At 36.7% G+C, this 21,638-nt stretch overlaps 1 protein-coding gene across 1 annotated transcript in view; it reads left to right on the top strand.

The window, feature by feature from the left end:
* Positions 1-1,738: 1,738 nt before the first annotated feature.
* Positions 1,739-21,638, top strand: part of HIF1A (hypoxia inducible factor 1 subunit alpha) — a 40,070-nt gene continuing 20,170 nt past the window's right edge. The window contains exons 1-2 of the mRNA XM_032875250.1: positions 1,739-2,113; positions 21,448-21,638. Coding sequence (XP_032731141.1) covers positions 2,079-2,113; positions 21,448-21,638 — 226 coding nt within the window. The 5' untranslated portion in view covers positions 1,739-2,078. The remainder of the gene's footprint in view (positions 2,114-21,447) is intronic.

The following is a 21,638-nucleotide window of genomic DNA, read 5'->3' as shown; positions in this document are numbered from 1 at the left end:
GCCATAATTCTGTGACATAGACATTTATGAGTAAACTGAGGCACTGAGAAAATAAATAACTTGTTAGTAAGTGTCAGAGTTTATATCCAAACTCACTCCTGACTGGCATCACTCACTATTTTTAACATTGAGTTTTCAGGATGTTAACTTAAAAGGTTTGTATTTTCCCAAGTTATCCATTTCAGAATTAAAAACAAAACATGAGTAAATATTCTTGATCCTTTCCTCTTTTCAGGCATTTCCAATGGTATTTTTAAAGAAAACATATCATTCAGCAACATAAACCTAAAAAACAAAACAAAACAAAAACAAAAAACAACTAACATTAAGATCAGTCTTTATATCTTTATGGGTCTACTGACCAGTTAAAATAGGGTGCTTTATGAATCAATTGTTAACAGTTTAGTGCTATGTTATATAGACCTTTGTTTTTACACATCAATATAACTGAATCCACTACAGATATCCACAATAATATACAATTCAAAGCAGGATTATAAATGTCACTAATAAGACAAATGTGAGAAGTAAAATAATCCAGTGTCCAGTGGAGATGAAAGTGTAATGATTTTTTGTTGAACTCAAAATACATTCTTTGTTTAAAAGACTGACAGTCCTTAAATATATACTTTCAAATCCAAAAAATGATTAAATTTTACTCAGAGGATTGCAAACTCCTGTTAGCAAGCAGACAATACTGGCCGCCACCACATCGAGTTAACTCAGGCTCAGCAGTCCCTTCCTTGCCCAATTTTGGGTGGTGGGTTTGGAGAACCTTTCCTCTTTTCAGTCTACACAATGAAATAAAGGTAATGAGTCTCATTTTTTCCCAGTCTAAGATTATTTTTGGCTCTTTTACAAATAACGAGAAAGTAAAATGAAAACCTACCTAAAGCCATTTTCTTCCTCCTTCCCTGAAATTCTGGTTTATGCTTTTATTAAAGCCACTTATGCCTATTTGTAAATGCCAAAATAATTTCAGATTTTAAAATTTCCCTGTTACCTTAACTACTTCCCTTGAGAAGTTTACAGCATGAGGGGTTTGTTTGCTTTATATTTTTATTTGCATTTATTCAGTAACCAAACTTCATTACAGGAAAATGTCGTGGACAAGGACTGTACTCTTGTGTTCTACGGCAAAGATCGCGGTTGGTGACATGGCCCGTGGTTAGATAACCTGGCAAGAAAAACCCCACTGGAACACATCTAAGGAAGGGTCGAAAGGGTTTTCTGCCACGACGCGAAAAGTAGGCTTTGTTAAACTGGAATTTAGCAGAGCTGGTGGCAACCCTGCACAACACAGCCATAGAAGAAAAAGAAAGCGGGAGACTTGCTGCACCGGGAGCAGGAAATGTGATGCAGGCTTGAGACCCAAAAACCCAATCCTTTCTCAGCAGCGCCTCCCAATGCCAGCCGCTGCTTTCCCTAAGAAGGCAGAACGTCCCCAGACCCACGTTGGCCGCACCCCAGCTCCTTTCTCTTTTCCTCCGCAGCTGCACACAGACGAGCACGTGAGCGCGGTAGCGCGTCCCAGCTGTGCCTCAGCTGACCGCCTCCTGATTGGCTGAGACAGTCGTGGGCTGGGGTGGGACTGGCCGCCTGCGTCCCTCGCCATTGGCTCTCAGGGAACCCGCCTCCCCTCAGGTGAGGCGGGCTTGCGTGTGCGCGAGCAGGGCTCCGCGGGCGGGCGCGCCCCCGACACCCTCCTCCCCCTATCCCCTGCGCGTGGCCGAGCGCGCCTCCGCCCTTGCCCGCCCCCTGCCGCTGCCTCAGCTTCTCAGTGCACAGAGCCGCCTCGTCTGAGGGGACGCGAGAATTGGCCTCGTCGCCGCTTCGGCCAGTGCGTTGGGTCGGGCCTTGACAAGCAGCCGGAGGGGAGGCTCTTCGGAGCCGGACCTGGACCCTTGCGATTGCCTCCTGCTCCTCCTGCCTGCATTTTACGAGGGGTTTCCCGCCTTGCGCCTCCCACCTCTGGACGTGCCTCCCCTTCTCTCCCCGCTTGTGGAGGGAACCAGCGCTTAGGCCGGAGCGAGCCTGGGGGCGGCCGGCCGTGAAGGCTTCGCGGGGACCGATTCGCCATGGAGGGCGCCGGCGGCGCGAACGACAAGAAAAAGTAAGCCCATTTCTTCCGCCAGCCGCGTTCCCCGCCGATGCCCCCGCCCGCCCGCCGCCTTGGGCTCGCGGGCCGGCCTCAGCGTTCCGGGGTGGGGGGGCGCCTTTTTGTTTCTGCCTCTTCTCCCCTCCCCTCTCCCCCAGCCTCGCCGGCCGGGCTCCCCCGCTGCCCACGTCGCCATCTTGTCGTGGGGGGTGGGAGACGCATCGAAAGTGCTTTCGGGGGCCGGGAGCCGAGCCCTGCTAGCCCTCGCCTCCCGGCCGCCTGGGCCTCGCACCGCCCTCCTGCCCGCCTTGAAAACCCGGCCTGCCCTCTACCTCCATCCGGGTGGACTTCCCCTAGCCCGAAAACCCCGGGAAGAGAAACGAGCCGCAGCTCGGTCGCCGCCGTTTGCACCCGAGCTTCCGCTCCTTCCCGCCCCCATTCTCTCGAGTTCCATGGCAAATTCGGCCCGGGGGAGGACCCTGCACGCTGGTCCTGGCTTCCCAGTGGGCTCGGGGCCCTGGGTTTCCCACCGAGGGGCTCGCGTGGTCGGATGCGATCTGGCGGTGCGGTTGTCTAGCCGCGGCGGGGGTCTTTGCCTTTGTGCATTAGGGATTTGTCTCGGTGGCTTGCAGATGCTAACTTTAGTTTGCACGTGCAGGTTTTGTTTTGTTTTGCTTTGTTTTAATCGCCTTGAAAAACTCGTCTAGACTGAGAGAGTAACGGAAATTTGGAGAAATCGTCACATTTTAGAGAGAACATCAGAATTGGGTACTTGTATTTATATCAGCTGTCAAGAGAGCCCAGACGTTATAAATTAATATGTGCCTCATTCATTCTTAAAAGTATCTTAGTGAAAATATAGGGGCCGGCAGAATTTAGGCAAACAATATTAATGAAATGGGGGGAAAAAAAAAGAAAGGATGTGATCGCAGCAAATGAAATGTAGCTTCAGCATTTTTAGAACTGTCTTATTTTCATGAAATTAAAGTATATTAAAGGAAAACCTTCTAGATATATCCGACGAAAGTAATCATTCTGTTAGAACTTATTGCAAGTTTTTAAAACACCTTCAAGTTTGAGTCTAGGTGGTACATTATAGGATTAAGAATTGTAAGTGGAACCAGTGGAATTAAGAGTATTCCAAACCCCCCCCCACCCACACACACATACAATTTGTACAGTTTGGGTATTTTAACCTTTGTGGAAATCATTTTCAGGAATTGATTTATAAGAGTTGTGGTTAGTAGAAGCTTTACTCCTTAAAATCCTTTCACTCTTCTGGGAGAGATTAACTTTCCTAATCAGTATCAGCAGAAGATAAACTTGGTGGTGGTGTTGCTGTTTTGTAGATACCATTTTGGTCTTTATTTAGTGGAATGATAAATTCTCACTTTGTGTACACCAGAGAAAGCTCTTATAAAATTCAAAAAGTGAGTAGACAGGTCTAGACTTAATTCCAAGAGTTGACAGGAATTAATTGCAATTAACTTTGCAGAAGTGATTACAGTGCTTTTCATGAAATGATGAGGCTGCTAGATTATAAACGTAAAGCAGATTACCTCCGTGTAGTACCAATTTTCAGTCCTTATTATATGCTGAATCATATTAACATTGTGCATCAAGTTATGCACCAGTCCCTTTTTATATGTAATATTGTACTCATTTTTCCTTTGCATTTCATCATTTGGGATATCACAAGCAGCTTTAATATAAATGAATTAGTCACTGTGCATCACTCCCAATTCTAAACCGATTCTTAGATTTTGCTCAGTCCCATCTGTTATTATCAAAAATATTCTCATTTGAAAATTCAGCAAACTTGGGTCAGATTGAGTCATATTTCTTAATACAAAGGTTCTTATAACTTGAAAGTTAAACAGTAAGTGGCTACTCAACTTTTAGATGTTATTTGTTAAAGTTTTTTTTTTAATCACCTTGTGGTTTTTACCATTTCCTGACTAATTTTAAAACCTTTTGAAAAGGTAACTGAGAGATTATGGAGCAAGGTATTTTCTCCTTACAGTTTTTCCACTTTAAATGTGCTCTTGAGCCCAGGTTGGGGAGACAAACTTGTTTTCTTGAAAGAAGGTCTAGGAAAATAAAAAAACTGAAGCATTGGAAGAAATCAAAACAGAGGATGGGTATGGTTATAATGGGTTTAACAGGGAATTTCATGTTGATTCCTTAGCAGTAGGTAGGGACTGGACTTAATAGCACCTTGATACCAGTTTTTTAGATCTCAAAGGGAAGGTTAAGTGGTTTATTGTTCTCTTCCAGGTTTCAGGCCCAACTCCTTCAGTATCCAAAACTAGTTATTGGATCATTAAAATCTCTGAGAATGGACATTTCTTAATTTCTTTAACTTTTGGTTATTAAAAGTCAAGAAGCTCTCTAATTTATTAGTAAGCTCTCTTCTTGTTATAATTTTACTTTGATTTTCTTTTTTGAAAAAAAACATGCCTGGTAGTTGAGAACATAGGATCTGGACCCAGACACCTCTTATTAGTTAAAACTAGGAGTTCAGTTTTTTCACTTGTTAGCTTTGTGAGCTTGGGCAAGTTACTGAGTGGTTCTGAGCCTATTTCTTCCTTTTGAAATGATGACAATACCAACTATCTCAGAGGTTATTGTGAAGATTAAATAAGGTAATGTTCAGTCTGTCCGGTGTTATTTCTTGTGTTAGTTCTTGTGTTAGTTCTCCTCCCCACCTCATGCATCTTTTCTAAGTCTCCTAAAAATGAAAAGACTAACATTGGATTCAGATTTAAAGAGAAGGGGGGTTCCTTCCCATCTAAAACAGTACACCCCTGGGTTATGTTGGCATCTAGCACCAGTTATTCTTCTTGAGTATTTGTTCTCTATCCCCTTCACAATTTTGTATACCCCTCTTCCTCCACAAATAGGCCACTTGAATTTACTCTGGATTTCAGAGACTAGAGTCATAAACACATACACTACTCTTTTAGCAAGGTATGTGCAAGACACTGTAGTCTTGGGGCGGCAGTAACTTAAAACATTTTTTGTCTCGACACCACAGTTTAGAGTAGACAATTTTATATTTATCTTTGCTAAACATGATGAGTTAACAAAATACTCCCAGTAAAGAATGTGAGCCTGCATGATAGAAAAACTTTACTTTTGAATTTCTCCAGTTAAAACTATTGGATTCTCTTTCTCAAGGCAAGGCTTCATACTGTATATTGGTCTGATTTTGGATCCTTGATTTGTATGAAGTCTAAGTTTGTACATTCTTTTACTTGTACTATGGTAGTTCATATCAGTGGTCCACTACAAAGCATTTTGTGCAGTTTGGGGAATGGCCAATCTTTCTACCTGCTGATTTCCATTATCTTTGTGTGGGCTCAAAGTTAAGATTTTGTGGTTATATTCTATTATTGTATGTCAAGAATATGTGTAGGAGGCTGAGGGAGATTAGTCTCTATTGATGTTTTCTGAAGAACCCATAACAGTTGATTATGTATGGTGGTGAAAAAAAACTATTACCATATGTGGATATTAAAGATTTGGTTAGATTACTGTGTTTGTTCATAAATGTGTCCTCTTAAAATACAATTTCTATAATTTAGACACTTCTTAACCTAAGATTGTTAACAAAAGAGTTTCTAAAGTGGGAAAAAATAATATGTGTTGTGGATTTGTTTTCTATTAAGAAATTGATTTTAATTCATAAGAATATTCTTTTTTTATCTTTTTTTTAATGATGGAACTAATTATCTGGTTCGTGGATTTTAGCCCACTTTCTGCTACTTGCAGTGTATGTGTTGTGTATGTTTTCTGCTTAACCACAGAACTAGAAAAAAAATTTGAAGCTAAGATAAGTCAATCATGTTGCTCAGTATTTTTGGTAAGAGTTTGGCAAGAATTTTTGAAATAACTAGATCTTAGAATTTTATCTATCTGTTTTTTGGAGCATCAGGAATTAACTATTTGGGGGGCGTCTGGGTGGCTCAGTCCATTAAGCATCTGACTCTTGATTTCAGCTCATGTTATGAACTCAGGGTCCTGAGAGCCAGACCATCACCCCTCCACTGATGGGGAGTCTGCTGAGATTCTCTTCCTCTTCCTCTGCCCCTCCCCCTGTATTCTCTCTCTTTAAAATAAATATAATCTTTTTTAAAAGGGGAATTAACTATTTTGTATGTGTATTGAGTTTTATATTATAATTAATGTTTTTTGAAATAAAAACTATCAAACCCCATATCACTTGCAAGACATGACCCTTTCAGAAAAATGTAAGACATAAAATCTACATTTATAAAAAGAAAATTTAAGTGATTTCCTCATGACTTACTTTCCCATAGCTTTTGAAGTGCTGTGAGGTTTTTAATTGTGGTTAAAAATATATATATATAATGTAAAAATTCCCATCTTAAACATTTCTCGGTGTACAGTTCAAGAGTGTTAAGTATATTCACATTCTGTAACCAGAATTTTTTTTACCTTGTAAAACTGAAACTGTAACCATTTAAACAGGTCTCCCAGTTTCCCCCTCCTAGTTCCTGACAACCATCATTCTACTATAAATTTGATTAGTAAATACCTTATATATGTGGAATCATGCAGTTTTTTGTCTTTTTGTGGCTGGTTTATTTCACTTAACATAATGTCTTCCAAGATTCACCGATGTTGTAGGCATATGTGAAAATTTCCTTCTTTTCTAAGGCTAATATATGCCACATTTTGTTCATCCATTCATCTTTCTGTGGACACTTAGGTTGCGTCCACCTGTTGGCTATTGTGAATACTGCTGCTGTGAACACAGGTGTACAAATATCTCTTTAAGATTTTGTTTTTAGTCTTTTGGATATATCCCCAGAAGTATGTTGCTGGATCATATGGTAACACTATTTTTTATTTTTTTGAGGAACTCACATACTGTTTTACATAGTGACTGCACCATTTTACATTTGTACCAGTAGTGCACAGGGGTTTCCTATTACTCCATATCCTCCCCAACATTTGTTATCTTATGTTTTTATGATAATGGACATGGTGAGGAGGTTGTGTTTTAAAGGGTTTGCTTGTGTGTAATAACCAGCTTAAAAGTTAACAACAGAGAACAGTTGTCAGGGAAGCTTTATGAGAAGTGAAGTTAAGCTCCTCTAAAATGAGAATTAAGTTTTTCTAGGGACTTAGATTTGACCTGCCAGTGTATTTTCAGAAAAATACTTGATTAAAAAGGTCTATAAGTGTTTTTTTTGTTGATAAAGTCCGACTTAATTGGTAACTTATTTTAAAAGATTTTTAAAAATAATTGAAATGACTTATTTTCATAAGAAAGTGGTCTCCAGCATTACCTTTTAATTCTGGTGACCTCAACTGTCATTTATGGTTGTTTCTTTATTTTAAAATTTTATTTGGTTATGTTAAAAATAGAGACAATTTCAGTGTGATTTTCAAAATTTCTTGTTTTGCAAATAGGACAAAAGTCTAGTGATCAGTCTTAACTGTGATTCTTCACTTTCTTGTTTTGAAAGTCACAATATATTTAGGCAGATTAAGGGTCTTCTACTTAATATTGCAGTTTTCACTCATTAGTGACTATTCCCTGTGATGCTTCTTTTTTTCCTAATAGTTGTGAAAATCTCTTTTTCCACTTGAAAAATGGTATGGTAAAAATAAACATAAGGTTTAAAGGCAGAAAGTTTTAAGTCTTTAAGAGTTGGGATGTATTTCTGTTCTTAGAGATCTTATAAATTAACATGCTAACCAAATTTCTCTAAAGTGACTCCTTCCCCTTTTTTGTTACAAAATTGAAATATATTTAAATGGGCAAGATCATAGATAGACTGAATTTAAAACTTATGATGTGAAAGAGAATGTTTGCACACAGTGAGTTCTTAATAAGTATTTGAATGAACAAATGAAACAAATAAATGAACAAAGAGAAAGAAGCAGAGATTTTAAGATTTTTAAAAGGTTTAATGGAAGTCGTTATTTTCCTCCTCTTTGTCCTGTATTTCATAGGAATTTTTCTTATGCTTGGAAATGCCTTGTGCTACTTTGAAACTTTTTTGAATCTTGAATTTTATTTTTTTGTCGTTTCAAAAATATTTATAGTATTAGAACCAAGCTAGAAAAGTATTTTTTTAATAAATACAGCTATGTCACATATACTTGGCCTTGAAAGTAACTAGTGCCCTATTCTAAGGTATGTGAAAAGTTAGTCCTACCAATTCTATGTATTTAGAGCACTGAGTTAAAAAAAAAAGTTTACTGAAAGAGACATATGTGTATGGCTGCCCAAAATTAGCTAGGTAAATGTGTGGAAAGTATCTTCACTTTGTTTTATCTTTAGTAAAAGTTCCTTAAGTTTGCTCTAAACTTCCAGGAAGTTTGGACCAGTTTATACTCTCTAGCAGTGTTGGAGAGTGCCACTTTTCTCGTACTTGGTCATCCTTAAAGTTTTTAATATGAAATACTTGGGAGTTTGTAAGTGTATTGGGATTCTTTTTATTGCAGTGATGAAATACAGCTCAAGCTAGTTTAAGGGGAAAGCCAGTTACTGGCTTACACAGTCTAGTTTTGGTTGTAGGACAGTTAAATCCAGAGTCTCAAGTGGTGTCCTCACAGTGTTAACTCCTGACTTTCTCTTGAATATGACTTTGCCTGTATGCCTTTGTTCTACTTGCCTGTTGGCCTCTTTCAGCCACTGACAGGGTATCTGTATGATATGAAAGATGGCACCTAGCATTCCCATGCCTGCATTCATACAGTTTGTATTTTAAAAAGTGAAAAGAAACTCCCTTTCAGTCTCTGAGAATGAGTCCCTCCTCCTCCCTCCTCTCAGTCTCTGAGACTCTGAGCCCCTCCCAAATCAGTCTCTTGGATGAATGCCAATTTGCCTTGCTTGGACTCTCCATTTTTAACTGTGTCAGTGGGGTTCCCTGATTACATGAGACAAATGTCATATTGTAAGTATTTGATTGCCTTGGTGTAGATTATTAATTGTCTCCTTATCTAGGACTTTTGATCATTGCTGGTATTGTAATGAATGGGCTATAGGTTTTTGTTGAAAATCATCTAAATTCATATTCTACAGTTTTTTTTTTTTTTACCAATCATAACTGTTCTGCAACTATTCTTGCTGTGCCTTTTGGAAAGCTGAGAGTCTCTTCTTTGGGTTGGGTTGTCATTTCATTTCCTTAAGAAAAGATGGTAATGACTAATGGCTAAGAACTTGGGCTTTGAGGTTGGCTGCTTGCTTTACCACTTGTGATCTTGTACAAGTTGCATTACCTCTCTAGGTCTTACTTTCCTCATCTATAAATTAGGATGATAATATTTACCTTATAGGATTGTTGTGAGGATAAAAGAGATATTAACCCTTATGAAACAGAGTTCTTGGCACAAAGTAGGGACTAAATAAACTAGAAACTATCGTTAGATTCATTTTTATAATAATTATTAAGTTTCAGAAGAGTCACTCTCTTGAAGTCTCAAATTACTGAGAATCACTCTAGCCTTCTTTGGGACAAGCTGACAAAGGATGATGTCCTTTGGGCCACACCATCAGTGAACCTATATAAGAGGGGTAAGAATATTAGTGGTGCTTCTCCTCTACATTGGTTTGGGTTTTTGTTTTGTTTTGTTTTGTTTTAATGAATGGCCTTTTACAGATTAAATGAAGATGCTTTTTTTTTTTTTGTATACACATGCTATTTAAAATATCATTTTCCATAGTGATAATGGTAAAGGAGAAAGGCTCTTTATTTGGCTGTTGGAGATAGCAAATTAAGAAAGCCTACTTTTCCATGCTCTTTTGGCATCAGGAATTCATTAAGTGTCTTTTAACCTGTTTGCAGAGGAGAGTTGGAATTTCCTTGCCTTTGCAGATAACATAGCTAAAATGTTTAAATGGGTTGTATGTCAAACCAGTAATTAAAGCCTTCACCGTGAATGGAGGAAGGGGTATTTTTCTTGGGTAATGTGAATGAGTTGATTTATTTCAATGGGTCCAAAATTTGTTTCATCCCAAGACGTTACTCTAGCATTTAACCACTATGGCCTGTAACAGATTATCATATATTCATTTATTCAAAGGATATTTGTGCATGTAATTTCTCAAGCAGAGCATTGAATTCTGATGGCTCAGGTCACATTTGAATTTTTAGTGTTAACTGATAACATACATTATGTATTATATCTTTCATTTTTAAGTAATTTCAAGTTTGGGATTCTTGAAAATTACAGACTTTAGTATTTAAGTTTTGTTATTAATGTCAATTATCACAGCAGTATCCTCTAAATTGTGTTTGCTAAGTTAGTGTCTGCTTTGAGAAATTTTTTAGACACACACAAAAGCACTCTTACAAAATAGTCTATTCATTTTTCGCAGTTTGAAATGTTAGAAAGTTTTTTATTCTTGTATTTCTTAATACTCACTAATGTTTAAATCTCTTTTGAAGCAAAGTAATCCCTGTGAACCTTTGAGATGTACCCACCAACCTTATTCTGAGTGTGCACATTAAAAAATGTAACTGTTCCTTTTTGTAATCATTTGGTACCAAATTTGATTATAAACAAATGTAACTTCAAACACAGAAGGCTTGTAGGAAAAATATAGACCTATGTAGAGATCATTTAGATGATCCAGAATACGCCTTTTTCCTTTTTCTTACGTTGCCATCAGAATGAGAATACAGTTTAAAAATTCTTAAAGTTCACCTTTAATACTGCTTTAATTCTACTGATCAAAACCCTTGCCATCTTTTAACTCCCATGTGTTACTCTCTGCAGTTGAATAAATCACCTAACTTGCCTTCCATATGACATCCTTTTCAAATACAAGAAGGTAGTTATTTCTTTTCCTAAGTAAAAACATCCCTAAATTTCTTTAAGATTTTGATTTAAACATTATTGAGTATCTGATTTGTGGCAGGGCATAGCCATAATCCATAGGATGGATTAGCGTAGGTGAAGGACCAAGACATTTGCTTAGGAGAGCTCATTTGTTGTTTCCAGAATCTTCATTGTGGTCAGGATTTAGAACTAAATAGGAGAAATCTTCAGCGTGTGATTTCTATGTGTATACCTTTATTCTAATACATGTGAATTTTTTCAATTGTGTAAATACTTATTATAACTTACATATCTCCTGTTATATTTAAGGAAATAATTAAGGACATGTTCTTCTACATACACACATCCACACACTCATATAGTGTCACTGACCTTTAAGTTCCAGTTTCAGTTCTGTTACTCTTGAAAAGCATGAAATCAGGAAAACAAAAGCATTTACAAGCTGAGAGGGCAAAGGGAGAAGAGTGATAGAGTAGGTGATGTGGGGTAAAGCCACTAACAGTTGTTATTCGTGGACAGTTATTCTCAACCCCTTTTATGTTTATGGCATTCATAAAGAGATTTAAAGGTAATTTTTAAAAATATTTCAAAGACTTGAAAAAATCATTCTACAGTTACTACATTTTTCATTCGGTCATCTTTGAAGCCTAATTATGCTCTTCTGTTATATTAAGCACAGACTTTATTACTTGCTTGTCATTGAATTGTACCTCTAGCTTCTCATTTCCAGTAGTCATTCTATACAGTATCACCCAACCACTCAGTGCAGTATTCTGCCTGAAAAACATAGTTGTCATAGTATGTGTATGTAGTTGCAGCTAAAAATAAATTTTTCTTATTTTTCAGAATTTGCTGGCTAACCTGTTTAATCTCTGCTATAAGACATTCTAATGGTTTTCAAACTTTTGTGGCTTAAAAATCATCTGGGTGTTTAGTTAATAAAAGGATTTCCAGGTACCCACCCCCAGAGATTCTGATTTGGTAATTTTGGGATGAGACTCAGGAATTTGTAGACTTATTATTTCTCGGCCTTTTGGCTAAGATCAACTCTAAGAATTTGTAAACTTTACAAGTACCCATAGGTGAAGCACAAACCTTGAATAGCTAAGAGTGCTAATCAGAATCATCTGGGAGATTGTTTTTTAAAGAGACATGCCAGGTCTACAATTTGAGTTTCCAGGGTTAGGATTTAGGCACAGATATCTAGGAAAAAAGTTCCACTGGTGATTGTGATGTATATCACAGGTCAACCCATGACTAATCTAGTCAAAGTTCTTAGTGTATTTTGTAGTTTTTGCATTCCTAAGTATGTGGCAGTGTTAATTTCTAAGAGGTTGGATATATGTAAGAGCATTTGGGCAGTTTTTTTTTAGAGAAAGTATTTAACCATTTTGGGGTGTTGAACAGTTTTTTATTCTGAGTATTTTTGAAAGACACATGAAGTATTTTCTTAGAGTAGAGGGGCTCAAAGTGTTCTCCAGACTGGCATCATTGGTACTTACCTGCTAACTTATGGAGGAGATTCTGAGGCCCCATCCTGCCCTCCTGAATCAGAAACTCTGGGTAAGGCCCAGAATCTGTGTTTGCAGAATCCCTCCAGGTGACTGTGATACAAGCTAAAATTAGAGAACCTCCATCTTAGAGTAACAACTTCACATACACATTTTTGGTATTATTTATCTCCTACTTTATATATATTAGGGGATCAGAGATTTTTTTTTTGAGAGGTTCAATACCAATTCTGAACCAGGAGAGAGTTTATTTAAATCACTAGTTAGGAGTAATCTAAAAACAAAAGCATATTCTTTTTACAGACAGAATTTTTTTTTTTAAGATTTTTTATTTATTTGACAGACGGAAATCACAAGTAGGCAGAGAGAGAGGAGGAAGCAGGCTCCCCACTGAGCAGAGAGCCCGATGCGGGGCTCGATCCCAGGACCCTGGGATCATGACCTGAGCTGAAGGCAGAGGCTTTAACCCACTGAGCCACCCAGACGCCCCTACAGACAGAATTTTAATACACAATATTGTCAACAAATGTAAATCTGTTAATTAATTAATTGATTTAATGTATAAATAGAACATTTTCGCATTGATGCTACCTCAGATGTGGTATACATTTTATTTTCAGAATGTACCCTGAATTTAAAACAGATTCTTTCTTGTTTATTTTACTATAGCATTAGAAAATTGAATATTTAGGCATTTTCATGAGGTTATTGGAAGGGGACTAATCCATCTTTTCTCTAATTGTGGATATTTTTATAAGATATTACCAAGCTAGTAAGGTAATAAACACCTAAACCAAGAAATTTAAGTTGCTTTCAAAAATAAAATAAGTACATATATTCTGAATATTTTTCTTTAGAAACCATTTCACTTAATTTTGGAATTTCAAATTAACTATGAAATTAAATTTTCAAAAGCCAGTAATTAGAATAAGAAACTTAAAATACTGAATTATACTGCTTACTTGGTCTCTACTTTCCACTTCCTGGAAAGAAATAGGATTGTTCCTGCTTCATTCCCAAAATGAAGAAAACATTTAACTCATTTCTAGTTAATCTTTCTGTAAAACAAGTTTAAAAGTAAGATGACTACTTCTTTCAGATTTTTCTGACAAATGCAGGTGCATTAAAATAGTGTCAGTTCACTGATGAATTTTTCTTAAAGTATAAAATATTCTGTGATCCTGTTATCTTGAAACTGCTATTATTTGTAAACTTTGCAAACTGTATATAGTTGAATCTTTCTGGTTTTATCTTTGCACTTAAAAGTTACATATCTATATGTATATGTGTACATAAATACACATTTATTTACATATGTACACATGCATTACAGAAATGGATTCATACTCAAATTTTGTTGTATAACCTGTTTTCAAATAATGCTATATTGTAACAACTTCTGTAAGCACAGATTAATTTTTGTAGATTTTTGCCTTGTCTCTTAATTTTGACTCTTTGATTTTATGGAAAGATTATCCCTAGGGCTAATGATCTGTCTGTTAGGGGTTGACCCTAGTAACTACTGTCAAGTAAAGACAAGAAACATAAAGATACATTTGTCCTAGAATATAAGCTCCATGGGAATAATAACATGGTCTATTTTGTTTATTGCCCTATGCTGAGAACAGTGTCTGGCTCCTTGGAGATGTCTAAGAAATACTTGTTGAATTAATGAATGAAATTCTCTAACATAAATATCCTAAAAGTTCACTTTTAAGTTTATTGATTAGAAGACATTTTCCTGGAGAAAATTACAAATAGCTAGCTATCCTGAAAATGTAATTTATACTTAATTTGAAATGTCAAATTTTGCTGTTTTTCCATTAAGTAGGAACACATTTTTTTATTAAACATAATCTGTTCGAACTATTCCGGTTTTGCAGCAATTACCAAGTAGAAAATAGAACAACAAATCCTATTAATCATAAGAATACTCTAAATAATAAATATACTTGTCTAAGGGTAATCTCCCCTTGAAAAAAGCCAATAGGATTAGAAATCAGGGGTGCCTGGGTGGCTCAGTGGGTTAAGCCTCTGCCTTCTGCTGAGGTCATGGTCCCAGGGTCCTGGGATAGAGCCCCGCATTGGGCTCTCTGCTCAGCAGGGAGCCTGCTTCCTCCTCTCTCTCTGCCTGCCTCTCTGCCTACTTGTGATCGCTATCTGTCAAATAAATAAATAAAATCTTTTAAAAAAATTTAAAAAAAAGAAAAAGATTGTAGAAAAGAGATTCAATCTTCTGTTTACAACTGGGCTAGGAGGACATAATTATAAGGGTATTGATTTAATTGGTTAATAGCATTAACTACAACTCATGCATTTTCCTGTCCACATTAGCTTGGGACAAAACAGTAAAAAACATTATAGATCAGAGTGATAAGGGAAAATAATCTTAAAAACTTTCACTTCTTTCAATAAATTGGTATTCTAGTTTTTTTTCTTTCCCTGTGCCTCCAAATCTCTTCTCTGGCAAAATCAGCTGCTCTCCTTGGTGATAGTATTGGTGCCATTCACTGTTGTGGTGCTTGGTGATTTTTTTTTTTTTTTTTTAATCAATAGCCTTTTTCTAACTTATCTCTAGTATGCTTACTAGATGCTTACCAAATGCTTCATTACATTTGAAAGTGCATATCCAGGTAATCACAGTAAATCCAAACAGTATGCCTTGTTTATGGTACTCATTATTATGCTGTTCAATTATGATCACAGTCTGTACTATCACAGGAATATTGATGAAGCACAGATTCAGGGATCCTAAAAAAATGTTGAAGGGGTGGTCAGCCTTCCATGGGCTTAAGTCAAAAGTCAAATAGAAGGTTAGGGCCAAATATTAAAGCCAAGCTGAACTTAGGCACATCTCTATTAAGAACACAAAGATGAAGGGTGCCTGGGTGGCTCATTGAGTTAAGCATCTGCCTTAGGCTTAGGTCATGGACCTGGGATCAACCCTGGTTCTCTCTTCCTCTGCCCTTTTTCCCCGCTTGTGCTCGCTCACTCTCTCTCAAATGAATAAATAAAATCTATTTTAAAAATAATATTTATAATAAAAATACAAAGATGAATGAGTCAGTTTTCTGCCTCCAAGAAGCATTAAGGATTTTAGAGGAAGATAAATACAGCTGACCCTTGAACAGTGCAGGTGGTTAGGGGCACTGACTCTCTGCACAGTCAGAAATCCACAGATAAGTTTTGACTTCCCCCAAAATGTAACTACAAATAGCTCTCCTCAAAAAACCTAACTACAGGGCACCTGGGTGGCTCAGTGGGTTAAAGCCTCTGCCTTCGGCTCAGGTCATGATCTCAGGGTCCTGGGATAGAGCCCCACATCCGGCTCTCTGCTCAGCAGGGAGCCTGCTTTCTCTCTCTCTCTCTGCCTGCCTCTCTGCCTACTTGTGATCTCTGTCAAATAAACAAATAAAATCTTTAAAAAAAAAAAAACCTAACTACAAATTAAAGCCTTCCTGGTAACTACTAACAAATATTTTGTGTATGTTTTATATACTGTATTCTTACTATACAGTAAGCTAGAGAAAAGAAAATGGTTTAAGAAAACCTAAAGAAAATAACATTTACAGTACTGTATTGTATTTGTCAAAAAATTCCATGTGTAGATGGACCCACACATTTCAAATCTCTGTTGTTCAAGGGTCATGTTTATACAGCAAAATAACCAGAATGGTGAGATCTAGGGGAGAGGAACAGTTTTGGAAGACAGGAGAAATAAAGTAATGCTGGGGTTGAATGCTGAAAGTTTCTCACATAAATAAATACAGTAAGCCGCTTATTGAGAAGGGTACCTCAGGCAGAGAGACACTGAGCCAGAAATAATGAAATATTATGCTTTTGATAACTGCAGTGTGGCCAAAGAATATAGGAAATGAGAATGAAGAAATGGACAGGGAACTATAACTAAGGGAGGGTTTCCATAGAAAATAGATTTTGTCATGTGTACATTTGATGGGACGTAAAGGAGGGCATAACACCAGATTTCTTATTTTGGAATGATGATTGTGGTAATAATTTGAGGGGATCCAGATGTAGAGCAAATGAAATACCAACAATAGTGAGCTGAGATGTTTGAATAGGTCCTCTGTACTAATTAACGTCTGGTAGCAGTATTGAGGTAGATTGAATTATTATCCTCTGATTCTCTTCCCCTAGTAGTTGGCAGTATCCATTAAAGGATACTGTTGTATTGCTTTGAAGAGCTGGTGGACAGTGGAGCAGAGCATTGCCATTAATAGGTGCTTTCCAGTTAGATTCCAGGAAAGAGCCTGGTCATGAGTCCCTCTGAATGGCTTATAAGTCCTAAATTCCAAAGCCACCCCCTATACATACCCTCCTTTATGTCTTTGGAGATGTGAAGTAGACGAATTTTGAACTTTATAATGCCTGGATGTATGTATACTTAGTAATTAGAATGAGTTTCAGAGAGGCAGTGTAATATACTGTAAACAGCATAGTTTCTAAGCGAAATTGCTTGAGTTTGAATATAGGGTCTACCATTTATTTAACTCCGTAAACTTGGGTAAGTTATTTAACCAGGTTCCTTATCTGTAACATGGTGATAATAATACAAAAGTAAGTTAATTGATGAGAAATGTTTAGAATACCACTGTGTACATAGTAAGTACCTTGGACTTTGGATTTAAAGCTGCAGGCCAAAATGCCAACTGAAGAACACGGAAATTTCCTCTGGCCTGAAACTTTAAGAAGAGCAGGGTAATTAAAACAGTGAGATGTACAATTTTCACCTATCAGCTTGACAGAAATTAAAAAGATAAAGAAGATCTATAATATATATTACTGCAGAGTGCGTGGGGAAATAAATACATTCATCAATTAGCAGAAACAAAAATGGGGACAGACCTTTTTATAAAAGTAAATATAAATGCCACATCCTTTAGATCATGGAATTTAACTTTAGAAGGTTTGTCCTGTAGTAGAAATACTGACAAAAGGAGTGGAAAACAACAGTTTATAGCTTCAAAGCAAGAAAGAGTTTTTAAAGCAGCAAATAAAGTTGAGAGATTTGAAAAAAAAAATGTATACATTATTAGAAAGAGGATGGATCAACTGTTAATGCTTTGAATGTCTGGCTCTAACTTTGGTTCTTCTTTTCTTTCTTTCTTTTTTTTTTTTTTTTTTTTTTTTTGGTTAAGTATTTATTTGAGAGAGAGCATGCTAGCAGGGGAGGAATAGAAGAGGAAGGACAAGCCCTCAGTGCAGAGCAGACATGGGGCTGGATTGCACAACCCCATGACCCCAAGATCATGACCCGAGCTAAAATCAAGAGTTAGACACCTAACCAACTGAGCCATCCAGGCACCCCTAACTTCAATTCTGAAAGTCACGTATATTTACAATCAGGAATGCTAATAGGCTTTTCTTATAATTAGACAACACAGATGAATTAAAATGTCTGCAATTTTGTGTTCTCATTAATTTAAAGAATACTAAGCATTCTCTGTAAAATGGCTGTTGGTGTTCAACTTTGTATACAAGAAGCTTCCTGACAGTGCATCTGGATTATTTTCCTAAATATTTTTCCTATACAAAATAATTTCAAGATACATTTGTTAGCTTGTCTAGTACTGTATATTAAATAATAATAAAATAATAAGTATGTGAAAACTACATATCTCAAAGATTAAGCTATTTTGCTACTTTACTCAAACAGTAGTCCCAGAACAATCATAGAAATGCGTAAGCAGACTGTTCAAAAGATAGAATTTTTACTGTAACCTTAACTGATTTCTGCTATGATTAGCAGATGTGAAATAGCACTTTATGCAGATATGTCAGTGCAGAACTTTACTTAACCTATACTTAATAAAAACAACAAAGATGGAATTGATAATTTAGAGAAATACGATGACCTTATTTACATGCAGAAAATCTGCCTATTTTCTTCTGGTCTACAAAACTTACTGTGCAAGTAAGTACAGGATTCATCTGTATGGAACCTACGTGCTGTGGTCTATCAGAAATTTCTTGTTCAATACTGTAACTTTGTGGGGTATGACCTGATAAAAAGAGCCTTCCTCTGAGTAGACAAGAAGCTGGGCAGTTCAGATGCTGAAACTCTTTAAGAACTTTGGGAGTTACAGCTTTAAGCTAAGCAATGTTTTAAGAGCTCCCATAGTCACATGTGAAGAACATCAGATAAATTTCTGTATTAAATCTTTTTTATAGGTCCCCTGATTGCTTTATGTCTAGATAGATTATGTAATAGAGGACATACTCATTTTCATCACCTTCATCTAATTTAGGTTTGTCAATTCTTGAAGTATCATATTACCTGTTTTATTGAGGCTTATTTCTCTTCCAGAATTCTGGCTCTTGCTCCAATTTTTCTTCTCCCAGTCTTCACTGCTTAAGTATATTATGCTTCAGATGTTTTATCCAGGCTCAAGTTTCTTATGGATTTGTCTTATAAATTTAGTTGCCACATCTTTAACAATTATTATCTTCAAAGTTGTGGACAGTACAAGTATTTCTAAAGGTATGGAGGTAATCACCATGGTGAGCTAAAGCAGATATCCTTTAAAAGCATATAGCAAAAAAAAAAAAAAAAAAGCATATAGCAGGTAGTAAAAGGATTTAAATTTTTTACCAAGTGTTTCATTTGGGTAGTCATTTGTTGGTCACTTAAATTTGGTTGAGTAATTAAGAGAAAGCAAGTAAGTCTGATGATAGTTCCTGATTAATCAAATTCTGATCAGCTGGAGTAATTGTGACATTTAAACGTATATTCAGGTTTATCATGAGATCATTGGTCATCACACTTTTTTTTAGTGGTTTTACTTGAACCAGATGGGAATCTGATTGTACTACCATCCCTTCCTCTCACCTGCCAATTCGGAGGAGAAAGAAGTGAGGATGTTCGAGCCAATGGGGGGGTGGGGGATTGGGGGGAAACAACTGGATCTTTCCCCCCATACTTGGGACCTCTGGTATAAAATAGATTTTGAAAACATTTATTATTGTACATTTTGTTTCTAAGTTCACATCTAAAGCATTCACTTAAAGTTAATGAGAACAATGAGGCATTTCTAATGCACATTAAAATTGAAGTTGGAGGCTGTTGACATTGTTACATTTTCATTCATGGTGGCCTCAGTCTAATTTATTTTCATGGATTTTAAAAATTACACAGCATTAAGAAAATCGTAATTTCCATAGATCACTAGTTATAATTAGTAGTAGTTTTTTTTTAAAGATTTTATTTATTTATTTGACAGAGATCACAAGTAGGCAGAGAGGCAGGCAGAGAGAGGAGGAAGCAGGAAGCAGGCTCCCTGCTGAGATAAGGGGCTTGATCCCAGGACCCTGGGATCATGACCTGAGCCGAAGACAGAGGCTTTAACCCACTGAGCCACCCAGGCACCCCAAGTAGTAATAGTTTTTAATAGCTCACCTTAAATCTCAAGGTACTCACGTTAAATTGCTCTAGGTGCTTGAATTGAATAATTTGTATCAAAGTTCAGTTACAATAGTAATATTCACATTCCTTATTGTATAAAAGTTAGATAAAGCACACAAACCTAAGTGCTAAAACTTACATTATCACTAGTATATAATACAACTCTTATCCACTTGTTACACAACTGAGTAGGAGCATGTGCTGAGAACCCTGCCTGTTTTGTTTTGTTTTGTTTTGAGAATATTGCTTCTGTGATTGAATCTTGCAGTTTTGCAGATGATTTGAAGGGAGATGTGAGGTAGATAGATATAATTATGCTTTTTTCATAGGCTATAAGGAGGATTAAGTGAAATAATGCTGGCAGAGTCCTTACCATAGCACTTGCTAAGTGCTCAGTAAATGGTAATGGCTATTTTCAACATTTAATAAATAATTGACTTAACAGAATTAGGTTGAGGGTCCTAGGAGAGCAGCTGAGTATTTGAGGTAGAAACAGCATTCTTGCTTAAGATTAAAAAACCGTGGAAAAGTAAACAAAGATTTAGGAGTAAAGGAAACTGTGTTCAAGTTCTGTCTGCTACATAATGGCTGTTTTTAACCTACTATATAATCTCTGTAAGAACGTATAATATTTAAACCTATTTACAATTTATGAGAAAACTAGTTACCTTGTACTAGGTAGCACTTGACACTTAGTAGGTTTTAATAAACAATAGCTATTAAAGAAGAACCTAAGGACAGAACTAGGTTTAGCCTTGTTTACCTCCAGCTGGGTCAGGAGGAGTAGATGTTGGAGGAAAATTGAAAATGTCTCTGCTTGGTGTGACTTAGGAAAATCTTTCTGACTTTATTCTTGGAAGAGTTCCCTAAAGATATGTCATTGTTTTGACACCTTTATTAATCTTTATTAACTGTTTCTTTCGATTACTGTTGTGCCACATCTTTTTTTCATCTATACTCTTGCCTTTTTTGGTACCTGTTTTGCCAGTAATAGATGAGGGGCTGCTAAGGGAAGAAGCAACCTGAAAATGGTAACTTACTATAGCGACTAATATAAATATCTGTAGCTTATAGTCAGTATTGCTCATGTGGGGTAGAGGATGGGAAAATGTTGGAGTCAAGAGAAAGTTGAGTCAAAACCTGCTTAACAATTTCCTGTTCTCAAGTTAATATGTACAACTTTAGTTTCTCTAGACTTAGTGGTGATTTTTTTATATTGAGACTACTTCAAAATGGCTGTGAGGGTACAGCCTTAGAGGCATAGGCTACTTTTAAGATTTTGGCTAAAACAAAAGCATCCTCCAATTTGATATTCCAGGGAGGAAATTCCTGTTTCGGAAAGGTTTAAAGCTTCATCTTAGACTTCTTGTGAGAGTTCCCTATGTCTTCAGTAATCCGAAATTTGTATAGCTGTATTTTACATTCTTACTTACACATTCATTTAATAGACAACTCTCTATATAATTTGATTTACATGGCATCTTTAAATTGTTCGGTGAAAAGCAGAAAAATGTAAAGTTAGTGTTATCCAGGCAAAGGCAAACTAACATAAATTTTCTCTTTTTCTCTCCTCTTCCTCTTTTGTTAAATAGGATAAGTTCTGAACGTCGAAAAGAAAAGTCTAGAGATGCAGCTAGATCTCGGCGAAGTAAAGAGTCAGAAGTGTTTTATGAGCTTGCTCATCAGTTGCCACTCCCCCATAATGTGAGCTCTCATCTTGATAAGGCTTCTGTTATGAGGCTGACGATCAGCTATTTGCGTGTAAGGAAACTTCTGGATGCTG

The sequence above is a fragment of the Lontra canadensis genome, unplaced genomic scaffold (assembly GCF_010015895.1).
Source record: "Lontra canadensis isolate GAN:19392208 unplaced genomic scaffold, GSC_riverotter_1.0 scaffold55, whole genome shotgun sequence".
Classification (NCBI taxonomy): domain Eukaryota; kingdom Metazoa; phylum Chordata; class Mammalia; order Carnivora; family Mustelidae; genus Lontra; species Lontra canadensis.
This window is presented reverse-complemented; position numbering and strand designations above follow the sequence as displayed.